General features: G+C 33.2%; 1 protein-coding gene across 1 annotated transcript in view; it reads right to left on the reverse strand.

Annotated features, from left to right (window-relative positions):
* Positions 1 to 4773: 4773 nt before the first annotated feature.
* LOC128994687 (uncharacterized) overlaps positions 4774 to 12815 on the reverse strand; it is a 74233-nt gene continuing 66191 nt past the window's right edge. Inside the window, exons 24-25 of the mRNA XM_054419411.1 lie at positions 8112 to 8239; positions 4774 to 7867 (exon numbers count right to left, since the gene is read on the reverse strand). Coding sequence (XP_054275386.1) covers positions 8140 to 8239 — 100 coding nt within the window. The 3' untranslated portion in view covers positions 4774 to 7867; positions 8112 to 8139. The remainder of the gene's footprint in view (positions 7868 to 8111; positions 8240 to 12815) is intronic.

Consider the following 12815-nt stretch of genomic DNA (forward strand, 5'->3'; position numbering starts at 1 on the left):
TTGGCCTCTGGGGACATAAAAATGAAAAAGTAAATCGGTCCCGGGCCTAAGTCTTACCATGAGACCTACGGTAATAGCTACTTCCCTATAGGGAAATTCGCTAAAACCCCCGCCGAAGCAAACCTGCTGACTAAGCCAATTTCCATTTGTCTAAATTGATTTTGAATTAAATCTATATAACATTACGTTTAATGAGTTTTGCTAACGAGGTTTGCTACAAAGAAACTAATGAAGTGTTTTTTTTTTAGTAAATTAATAGCTTAATATAAAATAAATAAATTTGCCAAGTTTGATCAAAATATATAAAAAATACCCCCGCCGCTGCAAACCTGCAGACTAAGCGAATTTCCATTAGCCTTATGGAATTCACACTAAAATGCCTCCTTAAAAATATCATATTTATTCCCTATTTAAATAGAATTAGTTTAACAAGTACTTAGGTTTGCTGCAACAGGGAGGGTAAAAAGGTGGTTTTTTAATGTTAATAGTTTAGTAAGAAATTAATGTATTTTCCAAATTCGATCAAGATATGTTCATAAACAAGCAAACTACAACAGTTGACTTATTTTCCATAAGAATAACATGGGGATTTTAAATTTACAGTTTTTTGGAATTTTCTCCGTAACCATTAGGCGCACAATAACGCTTCAATATACTAAATTATTTGTTTTTTTGTGCTCTACAAAATGGTGTGAAAAGAAATTGTAAAATTTTGTGTTTTTAGGGTCAAAAATGGGAAAAACCTATTTTTACCCCATAAAACCCCGTTCCCAAGTCCAATCATGCTGGTTCGCGAACTCGTTCAAATAAATGTAGGTTTACACGTTTGTACCAAATTTCATCAAAATCGGATCATTTTTGCTCGAGTTGTATTTAAATGTATAAGCTAAAGGACATATATATATATGAATCTGAACGGATGGTGTTTTTGGCCTCTAGGCACCTCAAAATGAAAAATAAATCGGTCCCGGGTCCAGGTCTTTCTTACCATGAGTACTACGGTAACAGCTTATTCCCTATATGGGAAATTCGCTAAAAACAATCAAACTACAACATTTTACAATATTCTCTATAAGAATAACATTTACAATTTTTTGAATTATTTCTGTTACCAATAACTGTACAAAACCCTTTGATTTGTTTTTTAAACTCTTTAAAAACGTCTAGAGAGAAATTAGGAAATTTTGTGTTTTGAGGGTCAAAAATGAGAAAAAATTAATCTTTACCCCATAAAACCCCCCGTAAAAAACCCCTTCCCATGGTACGATCGAAGTCATTTAAGTTCATCCCACCTTACACCTGAAACAAATTTCATCATAATCGGACAAAAATTATTCAAGTTATCGTGTTCACGGACACACAGATATATATATTACCAGGAGACCGAGCAAGATCGGATTTCATTAAACATTAAACTTATTAGATAAGCTATTTACCTAAATAAATATTTATTATATACGGTAATCGATATAAAAAAAATTTTGGCGATACAAAGAAAACATTTTAATACACCTAAATAAATTTATAGATTGAAACAAAAAATACCCTTATCAGCTGTTTTTATTAACTGCAGCTACAAAAAGATATTGACGATAACATGGTTACCTCCAAGGGCTGTTGGACCGAAACTTTATTTTTGTGACCAACTCCAATCGATTTCTCGTGGCCATAAATAACCCCCATAAACAAAAATATTAAAAATCCTAGTACAAAAATAAAAGTTTGTATATATACAATCCAATGTATGTTTGTTTGTTTGTCCTTTATGGACTCCGAAACCGCTTGACAGATTGTAATGAAACTTTAAGTTATTATTAAGCATTACTCAAGGATGGTTTGTGTGAATTTTGGTGCAGATCTGTCAAAAGGGCTCCGCCCCAGTGGCTCTGGAGTTTCCCATGTTAACCTTAATTATGAGTACTCATATTTAAATTTAATTAAAGAATCTTAACAGCTGGTTCAACTAAACGATTTGATTCTGTGATGTTCAATATCGTTAAAAACTTAATAGGTTTACCAACAGGGTGCAGCACTATTATTTTTTTGAATTTATGACAACAGCTAATTTGCAACCATAAGATGACTGAGCGTAGGAAACGAACTTTAACTGGAGGCGAGTTAGCGTAGCGAACGAGCTAAACCTGAAGGCAAGTGAGTGCAGCGAACGAGTGCAGTTTTATAATGTGCCATTCACATTATTACAAGTGCACTTAACATGATTTTTACCAGTGTTCAAAATAGGTGCTTTTTCGCTTATGCACAGTGCTTTATCAAATTTTGGAATACCCGCCATTTAGGCTGGTAGATATTAGGGGTGAAATATCTACCTCAGGTTTGCGTCATTGTGTTTCTTTTGACAAATACTTCAAAATGAGGGGTCACTCAATAGGGGTTGCTATTTGAAAAAAATAGTCAACCCCAACCCTGTTAAGGGGGTTAAAAAATATTTTTGATGTAAAAAAATACGGAAACTTTGTTAACAATTAACGCCACAAACAGAATATTTCTATCTATTTCCATTTAAAAAATACAGAAATGTGATAAATTATTTTAATATGAATTGGGTGTTGCGACCCATCATTTCGAATCATTTTTTTAAACTGAACTCAATTCCATGATCCGTTTTTCATTTTCATATTTTGATTTTGAAATATTGACATTTTTAACAAAAAAATTGCAATATTTCATAAATAAAACTTGATAACCAAAAACGGATTGCGGCATTGATTTTAGCTTAAAAAAGTAGTTCGAAATGATGGCTCACAACACCCCCTTCACGTTTAAAATAATTTATCACACTTAAAAATGGCGGATCCAAGATGGCGGCCCAAAAAGTACATCTGTCATAACCAAGTGAAAATAGGTCGACAATGACTGGTAGTGTATACTTATCTTTATCTAGCACTATTTTGATATTATGGTCTTAGTTTGTACATGCACAATGTTAAAATGGGCTAAAAATAAAGTTTTAAAAAGCCCTCATAGCTTTGGAATGGATCAAGATTTTTAAAAACGGTTTGTGGCATTGTAATCAGGGTAAAAATCTAGTTCGAAACAATGGGTCATAACCCCACCTTTACATTTGAAAAAAATATTTTGCATCCAATATGGCGGACCAAGATGGCGGCCGGAAACGACCACCTTGTCAAAATGAAGTACTTACTACCCAACAATGTTTAGAAGTGGTCTGGGATTGATATTTGAAAAAATGTAGAAAAAAGTTGGGGGGGACAATTAAAACTCACCCTGTATATTAGTTTGTTTTCATTAATTGAATTAACATGTTTCAGCTGATTGAATAATGTAAATAAACAATTCAAGTCTTAATTACTTTCAGAATGCTATGATAGTTTGTTTTTACAAATAACTATTGACAATTGAGTGATTTGTATATTTTTTCCAGGTGCGTAAACAAGTTTTAAAATGACACCTTGTTTATGGAAATTGGTGAATAATTAAGGAAGATAATGGCATACCGAAAAAAACATATAATAGAAAAAAATATTAAATATGAAAAATATAGAAATAATAATAATACGAGCTGTTGGCCCATCCTACGTACAGGAATCAAGTAGTCAATTAAAACCAAATATAATTTAGAACAGCTAGGTTATAAGAACCAACATTAGGTAACCCATCTGAGATAGCACAGGGTTAGTCAATTTTAAAATGATTGATTGTAGATTTTTTTGTATTGTTATTTTCTTTTTATCAGTATATTTAGTCTTTTTATTCTGAACGTACTGATTGACAACTAATGATGGGACCTTGTCCAATGTTTATGTGAGGTATCAATGATTAAAGCATTACACATAGCATTTAAAAGTCAACCCTATGTTTATGATTATTATCCAAATGTTAAATTTGTGTCACACATTTGTGTTGTGTTAGGTAAATAGTGTTATTATACCAAATGCTAGTCTAGATTGTTAGAGTGGGCTGCTAGACTTTTTAAGAGTTAAAACTAAAACTTTAAAAAATGTAAACCTAAACTAAAATTATGGCTTTGACATTCCCTAGTTCTCAAAATTATCTTTCTTTCAACACAAAAATAATGAAAATCTGTCGATTGGTTGATTCGGAATCATGAAATAAAAACCCTGTCATGTTTTTAATATATTACTAGTGTCCCTGTTGCTCAAATTCGAGCAATTGCTAAGTAAATATTTGTAACAAACTGTTATAATACTATATTAGCAAACTTATTGACTGTTTAGGATTAACCTATGCTCTTCTTCTCACTTTTGATTTCTGACAACAGCTGGAGTTTCATAACAATTTTTGTTTCCAATGTTAATCTTATGGAGAAATACGAAACTTTAAAGGGCTCCAGGGCCTCACTCTCTCATTATTTCCCTAAAAAAAGTTTCCTGCACAACTTCACGTTACGCTCTTTCCAATGACACCAAGAACATGTAAATCGGTTCAGTAGTTTCGGAGGAGTAACTGTCACAAAAAACCTGCTTGCGTATTAAATAAGTAATAGATATAGATATGATATATATATAGATAAGTATGCATAACCATTGACTTTTGGACACTGAAGTCAACCACAAAACCACTAGACACAAAACCAATTGTAAAACAACCAGTTTAGTTTTACAGTGAACAATTGAAAGTGTAAAAGGGAATAAGATACACAAATCATTAAATTGGATGAATAAAACTGTTTATTCAAAAAAACTTAAATAACATGTTCAAGGTAACTTCAACAAGGTTTCAAAGAGTCATAATGTTAAATTTAAACTTAAAACTCATGTAAAAAATTACCAGTACAAGGAAATAGAGTTAAACAGTTGATTGAAATTTAAAGATTACTTTACCGAACGTATCATAAAAAATCATTCAACATAAATAAATTGCAAAATATATTTTTTTTTCATTTTTATACATAATAATGGAATATTAAAATATGAAGTTTAAACCAAGGAATTGAATAAAAAATTTTCTTGCACAATTCCAGCAGTTCAAAATGTTTTTTTAAAGACTCACAGCTTAACTACTGCTTATCTTGTTGTAAAGTAGTATCAAGCTCTATTATATTTCAGCATAATTTCATTAAGTTTAGTTAAAGGTATTTGCAATACATGCTTCTTAAATAAACATCGTATAAGTTTTAAAAATAAAATGTTAAGGGGGTTCTTCAAACTAAAGGAAAATTAACATAACACTGTAACTAACCAAGTCTGAATTCAGAATATTAACAAGAGAATCAACCTGTTTAAAGTTATAACTTAAAAGTTGACAAATAAATCAGAAAAACGTATCGTTACATGGCAAACCAATGGCCTTAAAAACAAAAGTTAACATTTAGTTAAAGAGTGTCTTCCTAAAAGGAATTAGGAAGTTTCATAACATACATACTAAACTGAAATATTTTGTATCACTAAAATGTCCAGCCAAATATCGTATGGTTTTAGTTTTGGCAGATATAAATCAACTCATCTCTATTTTAAGGTTTGACCGCAAAATTCAAGACTTGTTACAGATTTTTTCAAGATTGACAAAATTCATGAATTTGTGGGTACTTTAAACTGTGTAATGGTTTGTAAAACATACTTTTCAACCAAAATATGAAAACGTCATAGTATTACTATTCAACATTCAACATAACGACATTATAAATGAATACATACAAACTATGTACAATTAACAAGGCTGTACTAAAACGTACATTATGTGAACCTAAGAAATGTAACACAGAAATTGCAATATTGATTTAGTAATACCTCATGCCATCGTAGTTGTGTAAAAATAAATAAAACCATTTCACTTGAAAACAAAACAAATACAAAATTGGACAATAAAAATTAACAGCCGGAACTGAGTTATATCATAGTTTTTTTTCATGATGTATTCTGAATCTCAGGGTTGTCTGCAGCGAAAGGTCAGTTGTTGATTTTAATGGTTCGGTTAGGGGTTTTTTTAATCAGTTGGGGCTTTTTTTAGTTACTGGAATGTTTCTCTCTACTTTTGCAAAAGGAACCACACATGCTTAAAATATAACTCGAGCTTCATGTAGAGGCCTCAATAAATTATGGTATCTTAACAATTGTCAACTGTCAGGATAATATAGGAATGCTGTATGTTATGACAACAACAACATGAGACAAAGGTACCAAAGTGCATTGGCAGATTTGAGACCAAGTACATAACCTACAAATGCGTGTGTCAAATAAAAGATAAAATAGGAATACCCATAAAACAAAGGTTATTTTAAGTTATAAATATGACAAAGTTTAAAATGGAAAATAAACAGTTTTACAACAGTGGCCAGCCTAATTGGATGTGTACGATAAAAATACTGTACAGGCAGAAGGGAAATGTAATAGCCATCATAAAACTATTATTTCCATGATAAAATGTTAAATGGGTGTGGGATTGCATAGTTATCCTAGCAATAAATAGAGGAAGTTGCAAAGGAATAATTGATACAATTTTTATGAGCTCAACTTCTCGATCCATATTGGAACCACTTCACTCGACCTTGAGTAGGTACTCTTAAAAACTATTAACTATTAACTAACTGTCCTGATAAAAGTATTAGTGGTATTGTAATTGCATCATTATTCTAGTGATAAAATATGAAAGTCCAAGCAGAAAATCAGTAGAAAGTAAAAGCAGAAATCTAATAAAACTGTTATGTGCTCCTGACCAATTACCATTACCAGAAAAATTATTGAACAACCGAAAAATCAAAACAGACTTTTTATATCAATTCTTGGTTTGGGGTTTTTTGCTCAAAGCCAGTAAAACTGACAACCAATATTAACAACCAACCCATCCCTAGTGGTCTCCATCGAACTCCTGTTGCGGCCAAGTGAGCTAGGCCAATGCTGTGTTCTGTAATTCATTCCCCATCATTCTAGCTGGTTTATACTCATATTAGATGATTTGAAGCTGAGAATAATTTAAGGGAAAGTCTATGCTTCAGTCAAGAATATATTACGTTCTGTGTTAACTTTTATATACAAAGGGGTCAACCCCTATTACAACCTATTGCCAGTTGACCTTTCGATGTAAAATTTGAATGAGTAGTTCAGGGAGTTTGCAGAAGACTAAGCACATTTGTACGAGGCTATCAGCAGAAGTTTATCAGTTTCCATCCAAAGATTTTGAAGTTGAGAAAACTGAGCTTGCATTTCAAGACTACCAGGATCTATTGTTCTTGATAGTCTTATATAGATGTCTATTTCTGTTAAAAATCTCAGGATCACTCACACTGAGATTGCAAGCAAAATCCTTTTAACTTTGGTCAATTCCTTAAGTGAGACTGATGAACGACCAACGCCAGCCTACACCGTACAAGATAAGACTACATTCAAACTCTCTCCAGCATCGAGTTTCCTGTACTATGTCTAAACACTTAACTCTGTTCACATACACCAACTACCGGTGAACTTCAATAGCCGTTGACTCCTCAGACCATAGAAATCTTATCACAAAAAGACATTGATACTTGGTGGTAGCAGCAAATTTCCTTCATATTCTTTTCAGGTACTATGACGAGACTAATTGTGCAGAGAGTGGAAAATTAAAAGAATCATGCTGAATGAAGTAAAGAACACGGCTCCAGTTTTATTTAAGATTTGAACTAGCACACTTGACCTCAATGGGAACTTGGTTGAGATCCATTCATAACAACTTTTATATTCATACACTAAATTGCAATTTCTGCATTAACACTCTTTTTATATCAACACAACAGTATTAATGAGCATATAAAATCACAACTGAGGTCTCAAACAATACAAAAATAGCCCTTTGTACAAAAGAGTTGTTGTAACAATAAAAATAGTTGATAAAAATATTCCTGGTGGTAACACCATTTTTCTTTGTACTTCTATTTAAACTCTCTCAGAGACACCTGAAAAACAGAAAATATTAATATTTAACTAAACCAATGTCACCACTAGTTCATTTTATCGATGTTCTCTAGGTAAAAAATTGGGAGTATTTTATTTTTATCTCATACAGTTTTGTTACCAACAATTTGATTCTTTAGCTAGAGGATCATTTATGGACAGTTTAAACTAAACAAACCTTTTTCTAAGTATCTAGCTAAAAACTTAACTAAGGTTTTTTTCAAGGTTTTGGGTGTTTTTTCTTACCATTACAATGTTGACCACAACTTGGAGATTAAAAAAGGTCCTCGTCATCACTATTCAGTTCTTCTATGAGCACACCCACATCAGTTTGCACTCTTTTAATTTTGTTCATCATCTCCTTGGCCCTTTTCCTGTAAATTAAAGAGAGATGAGAAAACAAAAACAATACCCCCACCACAGCAAACTTGTAGACTAAGCAATTTTCAATTTGTTGGATTTTTACTATAATATTTCCATAAACAAGACATGTTTATTCCCTATTTAAATAACATTAAAATTAGATTTAACGAGTACCTAGGGTTGCTTAAGCTTCGAGGAAGGTAAAATGTGTTTTTGACCAATGTTGATAAATAGTATAGGATAAAATAAATCTAAATCCATCCATAAACAAGCAAACCACATCAATTTTTTGTTCTCCATAAGAGGGGCCAGGAGAAATAAAAGGGGATCCGCCAATGGTGGGTGTTACTTCAATAATATTGATTTTTTATGAGTACTTAGGTTTCCTGCGACAAGGAAGGTATTAAGGTGGGGGTTTTTATCGTTAATTTAATAGCTTAGTATGTATAGTACATAATTTCCAAATTTGATTGAAATAAACAAGCAAACTACAACAGTTTATTTATTCCCCATAAGAATATCATGGGCATTTTAAATTTACAATTTTTTGAATTACCTCCGTGACTGTTAGGCATACTACAATGCTTCAATATACCAAATTAGTTTTTTTTAACCTTTATAAAATGGTTTGGAAAGAAATTGTTTATTTTATCTTTATAGAGTCAAAAATGGGAAAAACAATTTGTACCCCATAAACAGGAGTTCCCATAGTCTGATCATGCTGGTTTGCGAACTCGTTCGAATAAACATAGGTTTACACGTTTATACCAAATTTTATTAAAATAGGATGATTTTTGTTTAAGTTATTGTGCTAACGGATGCATATATATAGGCCTACGTATATATATATATATAATATATAAATATTATGTACGAAGGCTCGGCTCCAAAAACTACTTTGAGGCTTGAGCTTTTTCCAAAACTGTGATGCATAGCGACACGCTATATTTTATATAGTGTGTGCATTTCGCGAAGCCGGGCTGCATGACCAACTCGTTGCCTGCCGCGACTGCATTTTTTGCTGCTCTCTCCCCACCTCCCTACACTCTTGTCCTCCTACTTCGTCAACTGTCATCTGGACAGAAAACCTCTCCAAAAAACTCCAGGCCTTCTCTTCGATGTTATGGATAAGTGAACATGGTTTAACACGTAGGAATAATGCTTGGCTAAGTCCTAAGGTAACAAGCGGGGAGCCCTTCTGGCTCACCCGACCATTAAAATGTAGGAATTTACAACTTAGCCGGTTGGCTGCCCTCTGCAGCCAACCTTCTCAAACCTGAAAACTAAACCACATGTTCCCAGAATGTAAATTAATAGTTATCAATCAAATCCATATTTCACATTCAGTATTCAATTCACATATTATCTCATTCAATCACCAATATTAGTAGGTTATTATTCATGTTCAGTTCATACTTGGAAGGATAGGTTAGATAGTTAGTTAAATTAGTGTAAATCAAAGCTGGCTTGGCAACTGTTCTGATCTGGGTAAAAGGTCTCCCTCCGCCCCTCTGGTCCCCAGCAATCTTCCTAATTTTATTGGTAGCAGATTCAGCACGCTAAAACTAAGTTTGGTCCAGATACAGCTATTCCTAACCTATTAGCGTTACCCTGTATATTCCCTCCTGAATACCCGAATTCCCACCAATATCCCACGCTCCCACACCATCTTATCCCATAACCTCCATATATTTCCCCCCGGCTACATATAATAGTCTTTTCTTCCTCCCACCCGCTACAAAACCTTGATTGGGATTGGATTGATAAAAGATCTTAGGTTCTGGTCCTTTTTTATTAGCGTATTCACTAGGGGTGTGCGAATACTACTTTTTCTTTTCGAATCAAATAGAGAGAATTTTGAATCGAATTCGAATTTTTCGAATTGAATACTTTCCCTCGAATAGTGAACATTTTTTAACCGAATACTAACCCTCAAATAATGAAAACTTGAAATCAATGTCAAGTCAACTCTCAATAACTTATATTTTTTTCAGAATATGTGTAGATTGTAAATGTATCTTTCGTTTATTTAATTTAGGCCTAGTTTAATTCAATAGGTAACTGAACTTAGATAATAAGTAAAGGTACAAACCTGAACCAAGTTTTATTACTCAAAATTATAAAGCACTAGCCTACCAATAAAAATTTTGTAAAACACATTCAACCAATTGGGTAGTGATAAGTTAGTCATTAAACTTTAAAAAGGTATGCCTTAAATAAAAATTGTTGTCATAACTTAACATAGCCTAATCTCATGACTTGGGCTTAGGCTACTGGACAACTAGGTTTAAAGGTACAAGAACCTAGGCCCTATTTTTAACCATTTACAATACCTAGTTTCAATCTTCAATTGAAATAATAAAGCCCCTTTTAGCCTAAATGTAGGCTAACTTAAACTTAGGCATTTTTAGAATGAGTTTATTAAGTTACATAGGAAATGTATAATTATTAACTGTTAACCTACTTTTAAGGACCTTTTACACGTGTTGGATTCTGCAACAGAGTCCTTTTTGACAAAAAAATCCCAAATGAAACTCCTTTACTTTTTTTTAATTCTTGTGATGATGTTGAAGGCACTAAATCACCTTCTTCATCTGAATCCATCTTGTGTCATTCAACCAAACTTAAATGAAGCCTAGGCCTACAACTTTTAGGCAATATCCAACTGTATAAAAGTAGCTGTTGTCAAAATATACAAAAACTTTTACTAAGTTTAGCTGAAATACTTAGTGCAGACGTGCTAAGCAAACTGTCTCTAAACTCCAACCTCAAAACTTCTTGTCTTGTAACACAGCTTGCGCTAATGCAATAGAAAAAAGAAAGAACAGAAATTGTTGTCTGCTAGAGAAGCAGAAGAATAGAAGCAGACTTCCATAGCAAGTGCGAATTACGTTTTACTCTGGGATCACGGCAAATTTATCTAGCAGACAACATTTGTATATATCATATTTCAAGTTTATAAAGGTGACGGTGCGCGTTTTGGTACCATGTATCAGAGAACTCAGTATAATTTGTTCCAGTATCTTATTCGCCATCACTTTTTCAGTTTTACTTCACTCCAAATAGACACATCAATGTTGTATGCTAGATTTATGTAGGTCTACCGTGATCCCAGAACAAAACGTAACTTGAACCCGATCGCCATCGCCAAGAACAATGAAGGCGGATGAAAGCTAACGTAGTGTTTTGCAGCACATAATGAGTTTAATAATGTTGAAAAATAATAAAATAAATTATCTAAGTGAGTTTTAATTAAATATTGTATTGAATTTTTATTTAATCTGAAGCAGCTTAAGAGTTTTTAGCGAATTTCCCTATAGGGAAGTAGCTATTACCGTAGGTCTCATGGTAAGACTTAGGCCCGGGACCGATTTACTTTTTCATTTTAATGTCCCCAGAGGCCAAAAACACCATTTGTTCAAATTTTTATATATGTATCTATATATATAAAAGGCAAAGCCCTCACTGACTCACTCACTCACTCACTCATCACTAATTCTCCCACTTCCCATTTAACTAGGAGGCTGAAATTTGGTACACTGATTCTTTAGGCATTAAATAGGAAAACTAAGTTGTTTTTATCCTGATCGGACTCTTGGGCTCCGCCCCAGTGGCTCTGGAGTTTCCCATGTTAACCGTATGATTTTTCATATTTAAAAGGAATAAATGAATCTTAACAGCTGTTTCAATTAAACAAGTTGGTTCTATTTTATGATGTTCAATAGCATTTTAGTTACAAGGATTACCAGCAGGGTGCAGCACTATTATTTTTTTAATTCATGACAACAGGTAATTTGCAACCAAAAGGTGAGTGAGCGTAGCGAACGAACTTCAACCTGGAGGCGAGTTAGCGTAGCAAACGAGCTAACCTGAAGGCAAGTGAGCGCAGCGAACGAGCTCCAACCTAAAGGTGAGTGAGCGTAGCGAACGAGCTCCAACCTAAAGATGAGTGAGCGTATAGCGAACGAACTTCAACCAGGACGTGTGAGCGCAGCGAGCGAGCTCCAACCTAAAGGTGAGTGAGCGTAGCGAACGAACTTCAACCAGGACGTGATTGAGCCATGCGAACGAGCTCACGTATGAAGTTAAACGGGGCAAAGCCCGCGGGTACAGCTAGTATATATATATATAGATATATATATAGATTTATATATACATATATGTGTCCGTGAACACGATAACTTGAGTAATTTTTATCCGATTTTGATGAAATTTGGTTTGAAGGTGTAAGGCGGGATAAACTTGAATGAGTTCGCGATCCAGCATGATCGGACTATGGGAAGAGGGTTTAATGGGGGGTTTTATGGGGTAAAAATTGGTTTTTCTCACTTCTTACCCTCAAAACACAAAATTTCCCAATTTTTCTCTAAACCTTCTTAAAGAGCTTAAAAAAACAAACAATTCAGTATATCAAAGTGTTTTTGTACGGTTATTGGTAACGGAGAAAACTAAAAAAATGGTAAATTTAAAATCCCCATGCTATTCTTATGGAGAATATTGTAAAATGTTGTAGTTTGCTTGTTTATGGATATATTTTGATCAAACTTGGCTAATTTATTTATTTTATAGTAAGCTATCAATATTTTA

The sequence above is a fragment of the Macrosteles quadrilineatus genome, unplaced genomic scaffold (genome assembly GCF_028750875.1).
Source record: "Macrosteles quadrilineatus isolate MER2022 unplaced genomic scaffold, UCM_ALF_1.0 Scaffold_5__1_contigs__length_97177068, whole genome shotgun sequence".
Classification (NCBI taxonomy): Eukaryota; Metazoa; Arthropoda; class Insecta; order Hemiptera; family Cicadellidae; genus Macrosteles; species Macrosteles quadrilineatus.